The sequence below is a fragment of the Thermobia domestica genome, chromosome 2, assembly GCF_964235325.1.
Source record: "Thermobia domestica chromosome 2, izTheDome1.hap1.1, whole genome shotgun sequence".
Taxonomy (NCBI): domain Eukaryota; kingdom Metazoa; phylum Arthropoda; class Insecta; order Zygentoma; family Lepismatidae; genus Thermobia; species Thermobia domestica.
In genome coordinates this window covers 124,711,615-124,734,461 of record NC_137455.1, presented here as the reverse complement: position 1 = coordinate 124,734,461, position 22,847 = coordinate 124,711,615, and the positions used below count along the sequence as shown (strand labels likewise).

Below are 22,847 nucleotides of genomic sequence, written 5' to 3'. Positions count from 1 at the left end.
TATGTTTATGGTCAGTTTCTTTCGATAATAAGATCTTGGAAACTACGTTTATATATTACGTTTATGTATTTATCTATAGCAATTAATTCACTTTCTAAGGTATCTTCCTTCACTTGCGTCTGTATAGATATTATGAAGAAATGGGAAGAAAATTCATGCTTATATTAGACTGATTTGTTATATAGACAACGCGGATTCAGCTGGTAATAAGAAGGAAACAAACAAAAAACGAATTTCTGAGTTTGATTCTCCATAAAGCTTAAAGTACAAAATGTAGGAAGTAGAACTAAAATAATATAAAATTATTCCACCGAGTGGGCATTGGCTAGTATCCGGACAGCGGCACTGATTTCTGTCTTTTATCTTTTTTTTTTTTGAGCGGGGGGAGAGGGGGTGTTTAGGTATTGAATATCTGGTCATCAGATTATTCAAGCAAAGATCCCAAGAAAGATATCTAGTTTTTTGGAGAACCCAAACTAACTTTGGGGCGGATTGGCACCCCCAGGCCGCTCCCCATGATTTCAGAAGCAACCGCACGTCTGGCTATTCTGACTAGTTTTGAGAGGTTCCATCGGAATGCTGAATTGGTACCTTTACATATAGTCCCTGGAAGCCCTTCTATCAATTCTTTCCTGCAAACAAAAAAAAAATCCCATATGTCACTAGTTTTTCCGCTTGATTTCTTGTATTTAGCTCGTTTATTCTTCCCCAAAAATCCATGCCGCGCGCTGACATGATGCTTTCTACAAGAAAGAAAAAGGGAGAGAGAGAGAAAGAAAAAGAAAAAGTAATAAAGAAGAAGAAGAAGAAGAAAAGAAATGAAAGATGGTCGAAAAATAAAAAAGCTCCGTCTGTTGTTGCAACGTGTGGCAACGCAGCTCGCTTCGAGGTTTCTTCTGCTGTGCGCGGGGAGCAAGGGGGACCAGAGGGGGCGGGCCTGGCCTGTCATCCCCCGAACTGACAGCACAACTTAATTCAGCGGCGGCAGTGGCCGGAGAGAGGAGCGAGTGTACGAGGCGGCTGTGCTAGAGCGCTGAGCATGTGAGTGACTTGACTTGTGATTTGTTTTCGTACATTAACATCCGTCCGTTAGAAAATACATAAGTAGCAAAGCCAGTCCTATGATAAAAGTTGCTGTTCAAAAGTTTTGCGAGTGCGAACTTTTTGTATGAAAGTTGGCGGTCGGTGAGTGACGGAAAGCTGTTTGTGAATGTGGCACCCTAGACCAACGAGAACTGCCGGCTCCCTCTGAGCCGAAGTAGCCAGGTAAGTAACCCAAAAAGAAACCTGCAGTATATGTCAGTTGTGTGATTTACTTTCAGATTGTCCGGTTAGGAATTTAATTCAGACATGATCTGCCTTTTTATATCCAGTAGATTATGTAAAACACTATTGAGGCTTTTTGTTATTGTAGGCACATTCTTTTTCAAACCATCGGAACAGAAAATAAAGTACACGAAATTGCTTATTTTGCCGTGTTGTAAATACATTTTTTTAAAATGATATGGGTTGTTTAAAAATGCTTCTATCTTCATAAAACTTAGTGAGAATTCAGGAATTTAGCTTGTTTTGGTCTGTAAAGCGCTCATGTTTCGTTTATGTGGATTTATTTTCTCATAATTCCCATCGTTTTTCGTCAACGTAGCTTGAAGTGAGTAAATTGAAGTAATTATTGATGCCTGTCTTTCATTAGAAATTACTACATACAGAGGTTTACGAAAAATAAATGTTTTGCGAAAAATGATAACTATATACTTAATGCATGAGAAAATTTCGTAAATTAAACATGAACTTATTTAATTTATAAGTGTTATTTTAAAATAAAGACGTCCTGTTAACGAAAACGCCTTAAGAAGATCTGAAGGGATGAGAGAGGCTGCTGAACTATTGACGTCATCAGAGACAATACGGAAAATTGTTGAGTGACTTCCTGTAAAGTTGTGGTATGCGGATTCTTGTTGATCACTTGAACTCTCCTGCTTCTCAATGACCATCATATAATGTTAAGTTTCTGTTAAGAGCACTGTGCTCTCAATAACTGAAGTATGATTCTCTTAATTCTTACTCAACTCTCTCGTCTCCCTAATTCTTTTCTTCATAAGATATATTTTGGATGAATAACAGGCAAAAAGAATGAAGAGAGAGGGTTATTGTTGCTGGCGGCAGAGCCACGGAATCTCCACGCGTGTGGTACGGCCTTGATTGTTGAGCGGAGCGAAGGGGAACCAGAGCATCGTTGCCCTCTCGTGAAACGGCCCGGTGTTGCCGCTAACTCCAGAGAGAAAGAGCCCGCACACGCTGGAAAAAAAGAACGGCTATACTCGAAAACAACTTCCCCAACTCACAGAGCAAAGCCCACTCATATAACGAAACGAAAACAAAAATAAAGAGAGGGAATAAATATCGTCTGAGAGACTCGGGAAAGTAATGATTGTATCACTCGAGAAGGACCCAAAAGATCTTTTTCGAGGTGTTTTAAGAGTAAAGACTATTGTTTGTTTATAATCTTTAACTGGCTGGGAAAAGGGAAGCACAACAATTTTTGTTATTCCGTACATGTTTTCACATTATTAAAGTACAAGGGTTTTGATTCATACCGTATCGTATTGCTCGTTAATTTTCTTTTGTTACTTTACATAAAAGAGAAATTCACTCAAAAATAGTTTAGTTGGATTGATTATGTACGCAAAGAAATGCACATTTTTATATTAATAAATTAAGACAAAGGTAGCAGGAAAAATTGCTAACAATATTATTATTTAAAGAAAATTATCGTCGTATTCACCAAATTACGAATCTTCGCTATTTCCAAAGTGAATAAGTGTAAAGACGATGAAAAACATTATAGATTTAGAAAGTGGGTTGAATGGTATCTGTAAAATTGCTATTAATCAACTATTACTTGTTTTGAACTTAGTACAATGCAAAAATTTGAACGCCCGGCAATTATGTATATGAACTGCGCACCTAGGTTTTTGACCCATTAAGAAACATATCTGTTATCATATTTAATAGCATTCATTTTGATTTGGATCTGAGCCAATTTCACTTTATATATATATATATATATATATATTTCTTACTGTCGTGAAGTTGTTCTCTAAAATAAAAAAATGTTACAGAAACGTAATGAAAACCTTTAACACCATTAGGGATGCGCACGAGACGAGATTTGAGACTGTCTCGTCTCGAAAATGTGCTGTAAAAGTGATGTCTCGACTCGAAAAATATATAGTTCTCTATTGGAAGAGCTGTGTCTCGACACTCGAATTTTGTCACGAAAATTCTATCTCGTCTCGTCTCGAACGCATCCCTAAACACCATGACTTTATAATATACACATAAAAAAAATACAAAACAAATATTTAAAACAGCAATATGTAGAACAATAAGTTTTACTTCTTTCAACTTTGGCTCATTGCGCTAATAATTTTAAGAAAGGCAAGAAATGGACGAGTGGAAGTTTAAGCGGTATAAGTCTGTTAAAAAAAAAAAAAAAAGGCTTGGACACATAAACCACAAAGTCAATCTTTGAACAGAAAATATATAAAGCAATCCAGAGCTTATTCTGAAAGATGGCAAATTTCAACATGACTGAAAGATCTAGTAATAAAGGAAACAGCTATTTAGTTTATCAGAACCTTGGTGTTAGACAAGAAAATATGACTTACACCTCTTTAGCTTTCACCTGTTCAAATATTTCCCTAATACAAATAGAACAAAAATGTGTGCATACCATAACAAAATGTAACAAAGTTCATTATTTGACGCGAATGCTACATCTCTATGTATCATCTTTGAAACAGCAGCGTTTTCTACTTGTTTATAGATTGAGATTTCAACAAAGTAAAAATTGTTTCTGCGTATATCTTAACGCTTATATTATAGGCCATAATAAAAGTTCAGGAAAACAAGCCACTAAACATTTTTCTTGCAAAGTTTAACAGGATAGAAATTGTTGATGGCGCTTAACCTTTTATTTCCACTTTATGGATATTTTTCTCTCCCAAATATATGAGGTGTCAGATTATTCACTTATATCTACGCTAGACTTCAGGATTTGTGTATATCTTACGCAAAATTGTGATGAAAAAATATAAATAAGAAAAACAGAGAAAATTTCCCATGGAACTTTCATACACGATTTATTTTTGAAAAATCATTTTCTGATTCATTGAAATGTTATGGACCTACATCGCATTAAAAACGGGTCATTTCTCCTAATTCATGTCGAAGTCACTTTTCATATCCGTATCGGGCGTGAAGTTTTTAATGCATTGTACTTAATTCAGGTACAAAAGGTTAAATAAGGAAACTAACATGTTTCATATGTAGTCGTCTTCCCGTTTCTTGAGATGATAAAAATTAAACCAAAAAATTATAGCAATTTTGAAGTTTTGTTTATCACTCTTGGCAACAAATGAAAATAATAATAATTTGTATATTTTATTGTTTTGCGTGAACGTTGCTATAAATGTAAATAATATTCGTATATCACAATAATAATAATAATGAAAAGCAAAGTAGATGAAAATAATGATAATTATGTTTAAAAAAATAAAAAACACCATATTTGTCATTCTACAGATTATTATTAAAGTTGGTGATGGCTTTCAATGTGTCTGCATGGAGCTTTCTTGTGGGTACTGAATCCGTAATTACATCAAGAAACGAGGAAATGGAATTATGAAGTTCATGGAGTAAACTTTTATTTTTATGACAAAAACACAATAACTTAATTTTACATGAATGTTCAATTATGTCTACGCCATATTGTAGCTAAATGCTATTCGGATCCAATTCATTCTTTTCATGTTTTGAACGTTCTAAGCTGAACACAACTTCTCTTTCGTCATTTCAATGAAAAACCAAGAAGGCATAGCGAAAACAGTATTTCTGTGTGTCATTTATGAATCTCTTACCAGATTGAAATAACTGTTTAAAAAATAAAACGGCAGAAAAGAGAGTAATTCTAAGATCCCGTGTTTTTGCTGGTGAACTAGTTTCGGAAAAACAAGGGTCAAACATCTTGAAAGACAATTGAGGCGTTTTACTTTCAAAGGCAGTCAAATGTCCAAGTGCACATGATCTCGTTGTCTTCGATTCTACACCCAGTCTTGAGCAATATAGTATATGGTCCGTATGCTTTGTTTATTTGATTGAGAATCTAAAGGAAGACGTTGGATTTTTCCCAGAACATGTATCATTGAACTTTAAATGTATGTGGAATTGAAAGAAAACAGATTTGTCATGAAGGAAAGACAATGTTATATGTATATACCTGTATATATTTCATCACAAAAATAGCTCACTTCGATAATATTATGATAATAGATGCATCACATTTTACCATGCAATCTTGCCGTTTGCATCGCATTTATGTGATATAGTGTAGTAAATTGCGACAAATAGTTTGTATATGTATGTGTGTCTGCACGGCTGCAATGCTATAGCATGCATAAGAGTGAAGGAAGCTTCATTAGAAAACAAATTACTGAACCATATAAAATATACCAGTTTTAAAAAAATATATTAATTCAGTGTAGGTACCTAATTCTAGTTCAAAGTTATCTTATGCTTCGTTTTGAACTAATTATAGTTTGCGATTTCGTGGTATGCTGATTTTTCGGCATGAAATCCAGGAAACAAGTTCCAGTGAAATGCATAGATGTACATATTTCACGTATTTGTAATTTGAAATGTAGACGTAATCTAATTTACTTAATGCTTGAAAAACAACGTATTACTGAAGATGCAGCGAACTACATCGTTTCACACATTTAAAGTTTCTAAATACCTAAGTTTTCTTTGTATGTTTTCATGACTTCTATTCGAGTAAATGGGTTATTGGAACTATTTTATAGTTACTTGCAATATAAATGGAGCAACCAACATTATGAAATAGAAAATATTAGCAGTTAATACTGCAAAATCAATCAAATGTGCGATTGGAGGGATCATTTTTTAATTTGAGGCACTTTAGCATGGTGTTGAATCATTCTTTCGAAAAAATAAAAATAAACTACATTATTAAATATCAACATTCATTTTATTATATCTTAGCACTGTCAATTTGTGTAGTCATATTTTACTTAAAAAAATCTAAGTAATTACAGTAAACCTTCCAACTCTCTGAACTTCTAGATTGCCTAATATCCGGGTTGATATTAGGAAATTAAATATTACAAAAATATAACGAAGTACGAACTGTGTGCTTTCGTAAAAATATCAATATAGTAACAGCATGTAAATAAATGTTTGCAAAAACATTGTCTGACATATTCAACTAATACTACTTTAAATGTACGTAAGTATTACATTGCTTTTTTTTTTTCAAGTTGTTTATAGCCAAAGTGGACTTACTTTCAACATTTCTACATTAAGCCCTCCTTTTTATTAAACAAAAGTGATTTTAGAGAAACTTTTATTTTACAACGTAATTTATTAATTATTATTATTATTATTATTATTATTATTATTATTATTATTATTATTATTATTAGTAGTAGTAGTAGTAGTAGTAGTAGTAGTAGTAGTATTTATTTAATTGTCCGGATTGCGTCCAGAACTCATTAATCTAAATAATTGGCGTTTTTACTGTACTCTTTTTACAAGATGGCTAAGCGGTTAGCGTACGCGCCTTTGGCGTGGGAGACCCGGGTTCGATTCCCGGTGGGAGCTCATGTGGTTCGGATTCCACGTTAATCAGTAGGTCCACGTCTCATATAGCCTCGCTGCTGAACGGGACGCTAAACTAAAATCAAAATCAACTCTTTTTACAAGATAAGAAACTTTAAAAATAACGAGTAACAAGTAAAGCAGCAAGTCTTGTATTCTTTACAAGTCGTAAAATATAGAAATCCTAGAATAATAGTAAAAGTCATTTTTAAGACTAATGCTGGTAGCTCTAATTGACATGATTTCATGGAATAATTATACAATTGTACAATATTTGATTTTGAAAACTTTTACACTAGTATTACAAGATTAGTAACTTCGAGAAATGGGCCTGTAACAATACTGTCGTTGGCGTTTTGAAGTTGTCCGTAGGAAGTGCCACTGCTTTCATAACTTCTTTTATTAAACTAGCCTAGATGCTGCTGTATACTGAAATTGAAAAACAATTTTCTGCAAGCATTAAAAAGTTATTTCGGTTTCAAAAGATAAAATTCCAAAAATTTGTTGTGGCCCTAGGGAGTGCCATTGGCCTTTAAAAAAAATGGAAAGAAAGAAAGAAAAGAAAAAAGTTTTTGATTCACAGTCTGTTGTATTTTACTCACTGTAACGCTTGGTTATTCCCGCCAATTTAGTACAGTCGAGGATTCGTTTTTGCCATGTCACAGACACGTATGTAAGAAAGAAATGAATTTATGGATTGGTATATTGCCTTCTATATTTCCTCAAAAAGAACAAAGGAATTTCTAAGAATCAACGAACCAAAAGGAGGAAGAAATGAGAACCACACACTTTTTTGAAACGGACAGGTTTGGTAATATAGTAGGGGATAGTATTTGAAGAAAGTTTGTTTTGTGATAAATTTCAGTAACCATTCTCTTTTTCGTTCACTGACCACAGTTGATAGCAAAAAATTCGTGCTGGAAGAAACATAAGTTAGATACACTGCCCTGAGTATATGATGATCTTCAAGTAAAATGCAAATTTTGGAGAAGTATGGTAGCGCTTGTTGGTAGTACTACAAAGCACAGTGCGTTGCTGTTTCCGATTGGAGACCAGGCCATGAATAGTAATACATCCTTCAGCATTGTCAAACACAAGGTTAGTACGCGTTTAACATGAGGAATATTATGTTCGTGGGTTTTCTCGGAATTCTCCCGTTTCCTTCCACATTGTCATTTTACGAATTATTTCATAATCATCTTCTTCTTTAGCCTAAATGACATAATCATGGGACGTTAGAGAGTTCATTTTATTTTTACACATGTTCGATCAATACTGCGGCTGATCGACTTCCGTAGTCATCTAAGAATCATGGAAATTATTTTTCCCCTGTAACAGTGTTCAAAGTTGCTACGGCTATTATTTTGTGAAGTAATATTGCAACAAAGGGAGAACTGAAAATTTCAGCCTTATTTCGTGAAACATTTTCTCTGCTACAAAGCTGTTTAGGTCATGTTGAATCCTATTGGAAGTTATACCAAACGTAGTTGCATTCAACAAATGGTTTGCAGCTTACTACTCATATCTTACAATCATACTCAGCAGTTCAATGTAGTTGCTCTTGTTCATTGACTTACTACCTTCTGTATCTCTTCTATGATCCGATCTCTGCTTTTGTTAAAGAAGACCTCTGGCACTAATCAGACATTCTCTTTTCTGTTTGCTTTTAGAATTTTATTATTTTTAAATATTTCATAGAGATGTTGATAATCTACTTAACCATCAATCCTTGTGCAATCGAATATCTTTACACAGTACTTGGAAATGATTTTGTGACTATTCATGACACCCACTATTTACATAAAACATGATCATCGAATTCTGAGATATTCCAAACGCCTTTTCAGTAACAAAATAAACATGACTAATATGACAATTTGCCACTTGCTGAACACCCAGTTAACCGTTTCATAAAATTATGGTGATTACTTACAAAATATCTAGTGTAAGTTTATATTTTTGTTTTAAAATTCTGTAAGGAGAGGGGTGGGCCTGCCATTTAAAATATCTATACGTTATCATATAGATCAGTGAACAAAATGAACACAACTTGATCTATCATACACTGGCTGATTCATTTATGTGAAAGATGAAATTTCCGCATTCATGAACCAAGAACAGCTACCATTCACCTGTTCCTGTTCCGTTATCGTCACACTTGCACAGGTTTGAATAGCAGTGTGGAAACCTAAGTTTTCCCGATTTTTATCAAAAAGTTATACATTATCACATACAACATTATACAAAAGGATGAAGAAATTCTTTTTTCCTTAGCAAATTAAAAATACATAAACAGATTCAACTCTGTTGTATCCAATACACTGAGGAAGAAAACATCCCTCTAACACCGACAGCAGCAGAGCAGGCAACATAGAATTTTCTTGTGGTGAGGCAGCGAATGGAATCTTTCCCCTAGAAAATGCAGGTTTTTCGATAATTTAATCTTACTTAGAGTCACAAAAAATAGAGAACAATCTGTTCCATGTAGGAATCGCCACTGTCTTGGTTTTGGGCTACCTGATTTTGAAATCTAAATTTATGTCTTAGCAGTTCTCAACTCGATGTTCCGTATGAATGGATGGACACGACATTTTCTTGCGATTTACAGTCGGTAACGTGCAGAAAGAATTAGCAGTGTTATTAAAATAACTCCCTATATAGTACAGTTATTATTATTTTAACACAATTAAAACTGGATTAATTAATCCGTTCCTCGGTCCCACGAACTCGAGTGAAAATAAAAACACTGGATTTTAAGGTTAAATATTAATAAATAATAAAAACAATAGGGACATTTGGTCAAAAAAGTATAAAAACTTTTTCGCGCCAGTCATCCAGGACTTTCCTCATTCCATTCACACTAGGCAAACGCAGGAATGGTACCCTAGCCACTTCTTTCCTTCCTCCTAATAGACTGAAATAGTGTGACGTCACATCCTTTTCGTTGCCATGGTGATCGCCATTTTATTTTCTAAACAAGTAGCTTAAATACTTAAGACCCAAATGCAAAGCGGAAACAGTGAGGAAATATTTCGGAATTGCAAACATTATAGTGAATGAAATATTTATGTTTCTTTTTAAATATTTCTAATCAATGAAACTTTAAAAAAAAAAGAGAGAAATACAAAAAAAAAGATAAAACAAGTGTACTCATGTTGTTCATAATCAGATATTAACCTTAAGTAATTCTGAAAATTTTTTGATTCATTAATATATGTATCATAACATTACATACATGAACAGGATTAATGTTTAGTAGTTGTTTAGAATATATGCTGAACCATTGATAATTGGATGTTATTATTATTATTATTATTATTATTATTATTATTATTATTATTGAACTGTTTCTAAATGCTTTAAAAATATTGATAGGGAATATAAGAAAAGATCTTACCTATATCCACTGATAGTCCGGATTGAAAATTTTCAAAGGCTTGCTTTTCTCCCCTTTCTTTTGTAATATTGTAGATATTAATATTGTGCACTTCCATAATCAAAAGTGATCACAAAATAATAATAATAATAATAATAATAATAATAATAATAATAATAATAATAATAATAATAATAATAATAATAATAATAATAATAATAATAATAATAATAAAATAAAATAAATAAATGTCCCAGTAGAATTAACATTATTCTAAAACATTGTTTTCTTTCAAAATCGTATATTTTTACAGTTTTCCTTGTGCCGACAGTTTGTCAATTTGCACGTTAGGAAGTTTATATTGTGTATAATTGCTTCTTAAGGTGGATTACATGATAATGACGTTTTCATTAATTATTTGATTTTTACCTTATCACTTAGAAATGTGGAGCTTTTACAAATAAGTTCCTTACATATTACTCTTTCTTTTTGAATTTTCTTGATTTTATTCGTCGTTTCCTAAACGCATATCCATATTCTAAATCTGTACCCTTTCCCACCAACTTTATAGCCGTTAAAACATTTTATAATTGTAAATAAATTTACAGCTGCTGTCCTTGTTTGTACTAGAATTTAAAATACACCATTCGCTTCACGCGTTTGTATAAAAAAAAAAAAAAAAAACATGGCGATCACCATGGCAACGGAAAGGAAATGACGACATCGCTATTTCAGTCTATTCCCCAGGCAGTGTAATCGCAGAGTGACGCCATCCCTCATACATTACGGGTTAACATGACCGTAGATGCCAAAAGCCCACAACTCTAATTCCTAATCCTAACTAATAATAACACTTGAATAAAAATGAACTTAACCCGTAGCAAACACTAAGTTGTTATTATATTTGCAAACGTAACACAAAGAGATACATAAGCATGAAATCAGCAGCGAAAATCATCCTAGGTGCTTTCACTCTAGCTTCCGACGTCAGACCTAATGACAAAGCGAAGGAGAAACGTACGCTTCAAAACACAAACGAAGTATGTGCTGGACGGTCCGATTCTCAACCAACGTTCGAATTTGGCGGCAAAATTCTCTCGAAATTTTCGTTCGTATTCCAAGTTATTAGGGTTCTCAAGCGTTCGGATTTCAAGGTACTATTGCGCCTCCTGAGGCAGACTGAATTAGCAGACTCTTTCGGGAACCAATCAAATTTTGGTTACTTACATAGTTCGAATGTGTATTTTCTTTTCTTTTTTAAGTAGTGAAATAAAATGAACGTAAGATAAAACTATGGAAAAGAGTAGGCAGAGTATAAGGCTAGCGAATATAAACTTTAAAGGTTTTTCTATTCATACTAAAGTACTGTCAAGGGCGCCGATTTCTCTGTAAATTTGGGGGGGGGCACTCAGACGCAGAAGGTATATATATGAGGAGACAAATTGCATTCAAATTATGTCAAATATTGTATATTCATAAATACACTAGGGGGGCCATATGAGCTTTGGGGGGTCCGGGCCATCTCGCCCCCCCCCCCAGGATCGGCACCCATGAGTCCTGTTGAAGATTTGATAAAGTTTTCAGGGTGGTATATGTAAACTTCCCCCTGTTACAATTAGTAAAAGATGCATTTTCTCAATTCTATTCGAAAGTTCGACTTTCATTCTTCTCATGTCTAAAATATAAATTTTGAAGTTATCGGTGTTTTCTTTAACGTTTGAAATATAAAATAATTTTACCATCTGGAGAACTTTTTTTTTTTTTTTTATGAACAAAGAACAACAAGGCAAGAGTTTCGGAAAAGAGTAATAATAATTGCTGTCAAAATTCGAATCATACAATATAGCTATTCGAATAAAATTATTTATTTGAATAGTTAATTGAACAGTTTGTTCAAGTAAAGGATTTGTTTTTTTAAGTAATTCTTCGAGACCTTGTTCTTCATAAATCAGACTTAGCAACCTTAATGTTAAGAATATTAGATTAAATTAAGTGGCAATTTAATGAAAGGAAAATGATATTGGCACGGAACAGTGCAGAAAGCATCGGACAAAAAAGAAAAGAAGAAAGAAAAATACTTTTACAAAGAATGACGTAAATCACAATGAGCAAGGGGGCGCGGTGGCAAGGGAGGTAGAGCGTTCACCTCCGGTGCTTGGAGTCCCTGGTTCGACCCCACCTCGTGCCGTGTGGACTTTGTGGTGGACAAACACCGTGCTCGTGGGTTTTCTCGGGCTTCTCCCGTTTCCTCCCACTTTCTTCATTCCACCATTTCACTCATCTCTCATCATCATCGTCTCCTTTAGCCTAACCGGCATAACCGTGGACGTAAAACAAAGATTTCATTTTTGACTGAGCAATGAAGAACAATTTGATTTGTGATTTTTCCGGAGTATTATTAACTTGAAAATTCTACCAAAAACAATTCTATCATTGTAACAATTTTCTTTATTTAAACGAAAATTAATATTTAATAATACATTTAGTTGTTATTTTATAGAGATTTTATAGAGCTGTACGTTCAAATTCATCCAATAACCTAATTATGATTACCTCGAACTAGTTACAGTTGCAAATACAGCAAACAAGGTACTATGAATCAGTTAGTATATTGTCTTTATTTTTAGTTGCATTACGTTTATTTTTTTTCAATTTATATTGTTTAAAATTCTCTACAATCAATCATCGGCGCAAATCTGTCTTCAACATTAAGGGGGGCGGGGAGACGGGTAAAAACGTTCTCATATTTTTCTTTTTAAGCGATGTTCAAAATATTTATGAAGTTGAAAAACAATGCTATGGAGGATCAGGAGATCAAAGTTGCCTTCAACATTGCGCAGCGGCAGATTTGAGGCGTATTCTGGGCGGGGAGAGAAGATACTTATATTACGGTAGATGAATCTGATTTTTGAGGTGAGTATGTCAGACGATGTAGATGAAGTGGCAGTCGGAGACACAAATCATCACATTTCTCCGTCAAAAAAACACACTACAAATCGGATTATTGGGAAGGCACAGTTCCCCAGTTCCAAATTGGGAGGACATGTCCCCCTCATGCTCCCCGAGATTTGCGCCTGTGTCTACAATATTATTAGCGTTTAAAAGTAAAAGTTGTATCCAAAGACGAGCAATTGAAAGATCTTATTGAGCTGAACATTATATACACGAGTGTAAGAGCTCATGCCTAGCTTTTGACAAAACGGAGAAAATATAAATTAATCTTAAAGTTTATAAAAATGATGCTGGCACTTATTAATATGAAATTGATACTGAAGTATATTATTATCAAACCCTTTATGTGACACTAGTAGGACAACAGCACACAGCATGGTTAATTTACGATTAAGTCTAAAACTTTAATTATAATGTTATCCAAAAATAACACATACACCAATCAATAGGTAACACCAGACTAAACAAAACGACATAGTTGAGGACAAGTTCTTATGAGTAGTTTTCGAGAAAATCGAAAGAAACGAAATTTTGTGGCACTAAAACTAAGCCGTTCGTAGCGAATAACGATAGTTTTTAATTCTGCTGACGCAGATTGTACCTATTCTTTTTCTCCCCGTAACAGTAGCTCAATAGTCACAGATACTCCACAGACTGTTACATACATACTAATTTTTTCTCTTTTTCTTTTTTAAACACATCTGAAGACAATATGTGGTGTAAGATTAAGTTTGGGAAAAATAATTATAAAAGTGACATGTACTGAATGGATGCTTACATGAATTTGGTAAACTTGACCGAGCTTAAAGAGCGTTTGAACCTAATAATGCTTTTCAAACGATGGTACTTCGTATTCTAAGCAGTAAAGTCCAGTGTGTATGAGCTGAAAGTGTTGTGTGATTCAGAGCGGTCATTGACTGCCGAGCAGTTGGATCTTGTTAAAAGTTCTCATTAAAAAGATGATGTTTCACGAAGAACCAAAAGAAGTATCTGTAACAATGCTCGGGAAACTTTTGTGGCTCTGGCAATTAACAAAATAACGCTATTTTAATTATTGCGAACTTCAACAATTGCAGTATGTATACATCTACAGGTTCATTATAAAAATTAGAATGTACACGCGGTACAACGTACTAAATTAATCTTTAAAGAACATGCTCCTATTTACAATATGATGAATAGCTTCATTCGTCAAAAATTTAACTCACATGTAATGAGTTATAAGGGACATATTCTTCTAATAAGGAACATATTCCAAGACATTTATTCTTCTCTAGGTAAATGAAATAGTATACAATGAAGGTTTGGGGGGGGGGAATTATTGAGGGACGCCTTTGCGAGGAGATGTCGATAGGAGGGAAACAATTTGGATTCAAGCCAGGTCGGGGAACAACAGATGCGATTTTTGGAACTAAACAAATGATCGAAAAATACCAAGAAAAGAAGAAAGAAAGAAAGTGTTTATCGACCTGGAGAAAGCTTATGACAGAGTATTCCGTCAAGAAATCTGGAAATCCATGAGAAATAGAGATGTACCAGAAAAGTTAAGTTAAGATAAGTATGGAAGAGCTAGGACAAGGGTCAAGATCAGTATAGGCTACACAGATTGAATATCTGTCAGAGTCGAATTACATCAAGGATCTTCATTTAGCCCATATATATATATTCAAATTCAATGTAGCCATAGATGTCCTATATGAAGATATTAAGGATCCTCCACGTTGGTGTATGCTGTTTGTAGATGACATTTCTTATGTAATACCAACAGAGAAGAATTAGAAGAGTGAAGAAGGGCTTTAGAAAACAGAAGATAAAAAAATGACTAGGAAGAAAATTCAATATATGAACTTTGGAGATGATGGAGAGGAAACCGTACAAACGGAAGAACAGAATATAAAGAAAGCAAATACTTTAAATACCTAGGATCACGGTGAATAAGGATGAAAATTAAATGCGGAAATAGAGCACAAAATTAAGGTGGGATAGATGAACTGGAAGTAGATCTAAGGTATTCGTTATGTTAAAAGGATAACCGTCAAGATGAACGGTAGAGCCTACAAGGCCTCAATGCAGTACGAAGCAGAAACTTGGGGAAGGAAAGAAGACTAAAGAGAAGAAACTAAACGTGGTCGAAATGAAAATGCTCAGATGTGGTATGTAATGTTACTAGGTTGGATAAGATTAGAAACGAAAGACCAAGAGGCCGCGTTAAAGTGACAGACATCGAAGAAAGTATAAGAGAAAAATAAACATTTATATGATCATGTTATGAGAAGAAATTATAATTTTGTCGGCAAGTGAATGGAGAAGACGGAAGTAGAAGGTAAAAAAAGGAAGAGGAAGACCAAAAAAGAAGAGACTAAATTATGACTACGGACTTAGAAGAAAACGGACTAATAGAAAACGATATTTGTGACCGAGCAAGATAGAAATGCGTCATCAAAAATTTCAACCCCTCATAAACGAGAAATGACAAAGTAAAAAAAGAAAGAAAATATTTGAAATTTTATTTTAAACATATAACTTTTTCTTGTGTTACATAAAAAAAACGCAGAGGGAATGGTTTCTCACTGTTGCCTTTTTTCTAGCGTTCCAGTATGGCAGTTTTAGGCTAAATATTTTTAGTAACAGATGCAAGGGTTTGAAATATATATACATACACATAGGCTATATAATTTTTTGGTGGCTTTGGGAGGTTTTGCGCTTATTTGAATATTTCAATTTTAATGAAGAATAACAGTATGTTCTACCTTACTTTTCGTATTATAACACCAGAAAGCATTTAACACGGTCTTTTGAAAAGGAAAAACAACAAAAATTTAACAATAAAAGACAATTGGTCACTCGATACGAAAGGAAAAAGGCAAATTAGTGGACGCAGTTCGTTTTCTAGTTCCAACGAATTGTTTGTAGAGCTCAACGACAAAAATCTTTTAGTAAGAAGTTTAATAGTGCTAGCAGTAATTGCTCTGAAGATGTGGTAGTTAAGTTTCGCAGGATGACATTATCATATATAATTTTCTACATAAACTAAAACGTCGGCCAGAACGTTTTAGAAGCTATAGACACATTTTATGTATGAGATTAGACGAAAGAAGTGTAATCTATCAATATACATAGCATTTATTGAACTCGTTGAAATTCGAGGGAAAACAGTTAAAAACGTAATACCACATTCCCTATTTCCAAACATAACGCGATGTAACAGTAAGAAAAAGAAATACCATAGTTTTGTGAGTAGGAAGTTTTACTACTGTTACAGTGACATCATACTCAAAATTGCCATTAATAACTTTACTTTCGTTTCTGAACTTATGACTTTATGTTAGATTCTAATCGAATATCTGAAGCTCACAATAATGTTTCCCAACGGAGAATGAGATATGAGCTAAATTTGTACCGAAACGAAAATGATTCTGTATTTGTTTATTCGTGTGTTTGTTGCCTGCTAGTTTGAATTTAGGCAACCTGTAAAACATATATTACAAAATTTTATATATTCCAGGTACATGAACATGTAATTAGGCAACCAAATTGATACTTGTGATATATTGGGTTGCATAACTTACACTTGTTCGTAGTCTAAGAACTTCCAGTTTGTAAACTAATCAAGATAAATCGACTCCGGACCGAACATAAGACTCACAATTAGCGAATATTGTAAAGACACTAGTTTGATTATACAGTAGAATCCATTACAGGGAATCAAAGACTGTACTTGAATAAGAAGGTTACAAAAAGCCAAAAAGAAATTTAAAAAGCGAAATTTTCCGTTTGTTTTTCGAGAAAATCGGCTTTTTTTTTTTTTTTGCATCTCTACTTTTATTTGTAAAATTTTAGAAAAAATAATCTATTTGTGTATACAGTGTAGCTAAGTAATTCAATTTTTTTTTTTCGGAATGGAAGGTTGTAATTTATTTTGAACCATTGTTTGATTTGCATGAATGTACAATTAATGGTGGAATTGGAAGAAATCTTAAAAAAAAAGAAAAAAAAGATGAACAGCTGTATGCTCAAAAACTTATTGTGAACCAAGAACGCTAACCACCAACAATCTCCAAACATCAATCAAAACGCTCCTTAGAATTTACGAGTCATCTTTATTCTTTATTTTACTCACAGACCCACAAATCACTTTTTCTTCTACTTTAAATCTTCTTCCGATATCCTTGCTTTTATTTCTCTTTAGTCATTAACACCTTCAACAGTAATACCAACTGTTGTAGTTCAAAAAAATTCGGGATTTATAAAATTTAAACACGATTCGTGATGAAAGTGTGCTGAATGTGCGACGTAACTTGAGTAATGTAAATGTAGAATGATGTCCATCACAATTACAAACCATTAACACTTGCGTTTAATATAGTAGTAGAAGCTCAATATTTGTACTTTGATTCGAAAAAAAAATCTTTAGAATTAACGCCACGACCTATTGTGGTTTGTAAAGTATACGGGTTAAGTGTTGTGAAAGAAAGCGAGACAAAGTGGTTGGTGATGTGAACTGTGTTTCTTGTTTTCTTACCTTTCTTTCTGGTAGTAGTAGAACTTCTGCACGACGCCTGCTGTGCAGTACTACGCACGTAAAAGATAATTAAGACATGAAAGTACTTGCCTCTTGTTCTTTTTCCTCCTTTTTTTTACGTTACATGCACAGAACAAATCAGTTGTTGTGCATGCGAAAGGCAGGAGGACGACGAATACCCAGCAACCAAGAGAAACAGTCATGCATATATTCATGAGTTATATAAGCATTTACCAAAGGAAAATGCAGGGTTATTATGACTGCTTTCGAATATTATGAATACATGACATGAGATTCTGTAAACGGGTCACGATGCTTGTAAAAATCTTGTTTTCTTTTTTTGTTTAATACCGTAGATTTTTTTTGCTACGTACTTTTTCAAAGTTCTTGTTGGTAGGTTGCCAATGGACATTTTCTTAGTTTTGTATGTAATTGATCGATCCATGAGAAGAAGCAATAAAAAACTAGCCATTTGACCATGTCCATATCGTAGGTGCAGTACTATTTTACATTGATTCTAACCTCTTTTACGAACGAAGTAAATTCAAAGTTAGTTAACATAACATGTCTACATGCTCTTAATATAGCCTTTGCGGTAAGAATATTTTCAAAATAAAAACTATCCCAGTAGTTACAGCATGTTGCGTGTAGTAAGGATTCAGTTCTGTGAATCAGTTTGTTATAGTCACATCGGATTTTGGTGAGGAATTTTGGAAGGGATAAGAATATGACTATGCTTCCTTCGTATATACAAGTGCTTGTCCAACAATATCTATGTATTGTGGAAATTAGTATACAGTACTATATATCTTATTGTCTGGACTGGAGCTTCAGTTACATGCTTGCAGAGGTAAATATTTTATCATAGAGTCCGTGCAAAATTTTTGATGTACTGCAGTCGGTTGAATACTACAGACCAAAGATAAATTCGAAGAAAGGTTATTATATCCGAAAAATAATACTGTGAAGCAAAATTGTTTTCAGTCTAAAATAGATTTTGATCTGTAAATGAAACTGGTAAATAAATAGTAAAACCGATATTAAAATTAGTCATATACCACCCTTAATGTAAACAGCTCTGTGAAATGAGGGCCACAAAGCGTATGCATGATGATTTATGAATCCATAACGTGATCGTATTCTATTGTTCAAATGAGAATTTATCCAAAACTCTTACTGCTTTGCTTTTCTCGCAGTACCTACTGTTTTCCAAATTTTAGTATAGACTCTTCTTTTACAATAATTTTGAAGAATAGAAAATAAAACATTTAAAAAACTTAAAAAAAAACAAGTGATACAAAATAAAACAAAACGTACACTCATGTCCAAAATTATTGTCGCATGTCTATAAATATGTTATTGTAGGAATATAATTTGATAACGAATTCTCCCGGTATTTTTTATGATGTTAGTATGTGTATAATAGGCAAAGACATGTATGTGGCAAATTTCATGTCAAAAGAGCAGTAAATAAGAACAATAAAACGAAAATAAAACTTTCTTGTCTATTTAGCAACATTTTGTTTTACTCATTCTAATTTCCGTATTTATAAATCTTTTCATATGAAATTTACCACAAATATACATTTCCCGATTATACACATAGTAACAGTATTAAAAGTACCCTGCAAAATCATTATCAAATTATATTCTTACAAAAAGATTATATAGATATGCGGCAATAATTTCAGACATGAGTGTACATACTAAAAAATAAAAAATGATTATTTTCAAGGAAAGTATTTTTATTTTTTATTTATACAGTCATGATTTAAAAAAAACTGATTTTCTTGAAAACAGTACTATTTATTTTTATGTTTAGTACGATTTGTTTATTTTTTTATTTTTTTTAAAAAGGATGTTTTTTTAATATTTATTTTATATTCTAACCTTTTAGTCATAATTAAATACATATTCTATCATTGTAGATTTTGTTTATTTCTTTTCCTACATGCTTGCCGAGACTGTAGTTTATTTGAGAAAGAGATTTAAAGTACGCAAAAAGTTTTCCTTTTTTTAAGTGTATGTGGGGATAATTTACGAAGATCCCCTGAGTGTTATGCTTTGCAATCCACCTCCAGAGCATTTTAGTTGCATAACGGAATAGGATATATGGTTAGTAGAGTGCAATATTAATAACTCAATTAATTAAGCAAATACAAAACAGTAGCAATGGAATATTGTATTATCACTAACTTCCGTTATTGTGGAAAATTTCAGCATTATATGATGTCGGGAAATAAGGTAAATTAAGGTTAGAAAATTGAGAATAATCAGGACTATAATTCGTGGAGCTTTTAAAGGAATTATGAAATAAATTAACATTTTTTTTTTAAATTTCTTATCTGAATCTAGTAACAAATTTCTTCCATATTCGATCAGGAAGTGCAAAACTGGAAACTCCTGTCCAATATTAGATGAGATTTTATTGTCAGTGATACCCTACGAGGGATTATGTATAATTTCAGTACTTTTGAGTTATATATTATTTTTCTAAAGTTTCGTGTATACCTAAAGAATGGCATATGATTATCATTTTATTTTGTTTTCAGGTGGGGATGTACGTTCCTGTGCTGCTGGCGACCCTGTGCTCCGTGCTGCGGGCGGCGTGCGAAGAAATAACGTGTGAAGAAGCACGGCTCAAGTGCGCGTACAGGATGGGCTGTGGCATGGCTCTGCAGGAGTACATGGTCGGCTGTTCAGCTATTATCCAGGGTGCCACTACGCGATGCCCCGAGCCCTGCCAGCATGCACTAATTGCCCTTACATCAACTGATGAGGGCAAGAATCTAATGAACGTGAGTATATATTATTCTTTGTATTCTTTAGTGTTGTTCCTTGTAGATTGACTAAACTTGGTAAAGAATAACTCTCCATACGGATTCAATAAGAGTCTCTAATAAAATGAACGAACAATCAATAATCTGAAAAAAATTAGTCTCAGAAGCGACAGGAACTGTTATCTGTCCTATGAGCGACCGGTTCATTTACATTGAGATGATGGAAGATGATATGATTCCATCTCGTAAAGTATGTTTGCCTCTGGCGTTATTAGCGCCCGAACAACCTTGGTATGAAATATGTACGCGCCAATGATACTGTTCGTCAAATATATTTTTCCTCTACTGTGAGTGCAAATAAAACTTATTTTAATTTTGAGTTAGATTTGACATAAAACATATCAAATAACTTAACGAGACAACAGGGATATTTCCATGAAAAGTATATTTCTATGTAATTATTGAAAATCCAGTTGTAATATCCTCTTTCTTCAAAAGCTCTATTTTCTGTACTTAATTTGATTCAAATCTAATTACTCACTAAGCCCAGTAATATATATTATTTTGGAAAACTTAAAAAACGTGTAACAGTTTCGCAGTGAATAAAATTTAAAAAAAAGTCAATGACAAAAGACAGCTTTTGAGATGCCTTACATCTGATTGGCTATTCTCGACCAATCCCACTAATTACAATGCAGTTCACTCTAAACAATCCAAAAGGTAAACAAACTCTTTAAACTACCTTCTTCCCTATTGTAAGCTACTAAAACGTAAACTGATTGCTTAATTTGCCTTCCTCCCTTATTTTGACTTATACATAAAAGCTTGTCGTGCAGCAGTCTGAAATAGTACCTTATAACTAGTCGAACTGTCAAGTCCTGCGAGAGATTTGTAACTTGTGTAATAATTTCTTCGAATACACCATGTTTTTAGATTTCTTTGATATCCTCAAGTGGTGAAGACCCTTTTTCCATGGGTGCCCAATGGAAAGGCAGGGGTTGTCCCCCTGGCTCACTAAAAGGTATACGTAATATAGCAAACCACATATATTAAATATCAGATATACCAGACGTGACACAGCAAGCATGGAGATACCCTTTCCTAGAAAATTTTCTTCGGGCGCCCCTACCTCTTTCTGATTTCTTTTTTATGCCATAAACATTAAATCTAAACTTATGCTCTGTATAATTTTAACATGATATTTTTAATTATATTAGAATCATAGACAAAGGCGGAGCTACTCTAAGTATTTAGTTAGTTTCCCCTAATTATAGTCAATGTATTCATAGAAATTAATTCAAAAATATAATATTAGGAAAAACGTATAAAAGATTGTTAATGTAATGAGAGCATTCTCACGTATTAAATTCAGGTAAAGCAAAATTTTTCATAGTACATTTTGTTAGGTTCTAAATCACATTAGCATGAAACAAGTTAAAGAAGAGAGATCCTTATCTTCTTCCATTATCTTAGTATGAACGAATCGGTGACTCATAGAGCAGTTAACAGATCGAATCGGTCGCTCATAGGACAGTTAACAGGACTGTCATAGGACTGTCGCAAGTGGGAAGACACCTCTGAAAGTGGATACGACGAATTAAAACAGTAGCATATAGTTTTGTTTACCTCAGAGTGTAAACAATATTCTGGTAGAATGATTTAATGAAGAAAAAAAATATGTGTACTCAAAACGTTTTCGCATAATAACATCTATAATATGGAGACGTCTATATATTGCGATTTCTTAACATTTATGTTATAGTAATGGAGAACAATGCAATACTCACTGAAAACCTGCTTGATACGTCGTTAGTAATGACAAAATGTTGATTTGTGTCAACATTTAGTATTCCTTCTCTCCTGTAATTTACTGAAAAGCAAAATATCAATCACTACTTTACGCGTATTACCTAGAAAGGCGGAACTTACTGTGCACATGTCGATAATTGCACTGCAAAATATGGTAAGTTGTTAACGATACAATAGTATTATGAGTGCTTCCCGGATGTAGGGGTAGTTAGTTTCCCGTTTTAAGATATACTGAAAAATAGGGAAAATTGGTAAATAAGGGTTTGTTGAAAAAAATGAATTCTCTATAATTATCATAAGTTATTTGGGTTAAAATAAACCAGAAAAAGCTTGATAGTCCTCTAATTTCAGGTTTAACGAAGCATAGGGTGTTTCGTTATGAGAAACTTCCCTCTCTCAGCAATCAGTCTGTCGTTTAAAGTAGAAAAGGAAATAGCTATTTAACTCGCTGTAGTTGTAGTAAAACTTGATATCAAAAAAAGTGAGTAAGACGTCATCAATCTTTGAAATTAAAATGATGCCAAGGGACAGATAGATAGACCCCTAAACATTTCAATGCTTGAAGAAAAAAGTAAAAGGAAGGGAAAAAAAGGAACACGTCTTAGTAATGGTAGCAGAAAGTTCATTGTAAAGAATACTTTATTCCCGGGTTGTCAAATGTCTTCAGCGTGGATTGTTCTGGAATGGGGGCGGAGGGAAAAGGGAGAGAGACCAGACAAAAGCTTACAAC

At 33.5% G+C, this 22,847-nt stretch overlaps 1 protein-coding gene across 1 annotated transcript in view; it reads left to right on the top strand.

Annotated features, from left to right (window-relative positions):
* The first annotated feature begins 967 nt into the window (after nt 1–967).
* Nucleotides 968–22,847, top strand: part of LOC145675362 (growth arrest-specific protein 1-like) — a 137,591-nt gene continuing 115,711 nt past the window's right edge. Inside the window, exons 1-2 of the mRNA XM_081745765.1 lie at nt 968–1,266; nt 20,081–20,326. Of these exons, the coding sequence (XP_081601891.1) occupies nt 20,087–20,326 (240 nt within the window). The 5' untranslated portion in view covers nt 968–1,266; nt 20,081–20,086. The remainder of the gene's footprint in view (nt 1,267–20,080; nt 20,327–22,847) is intronic.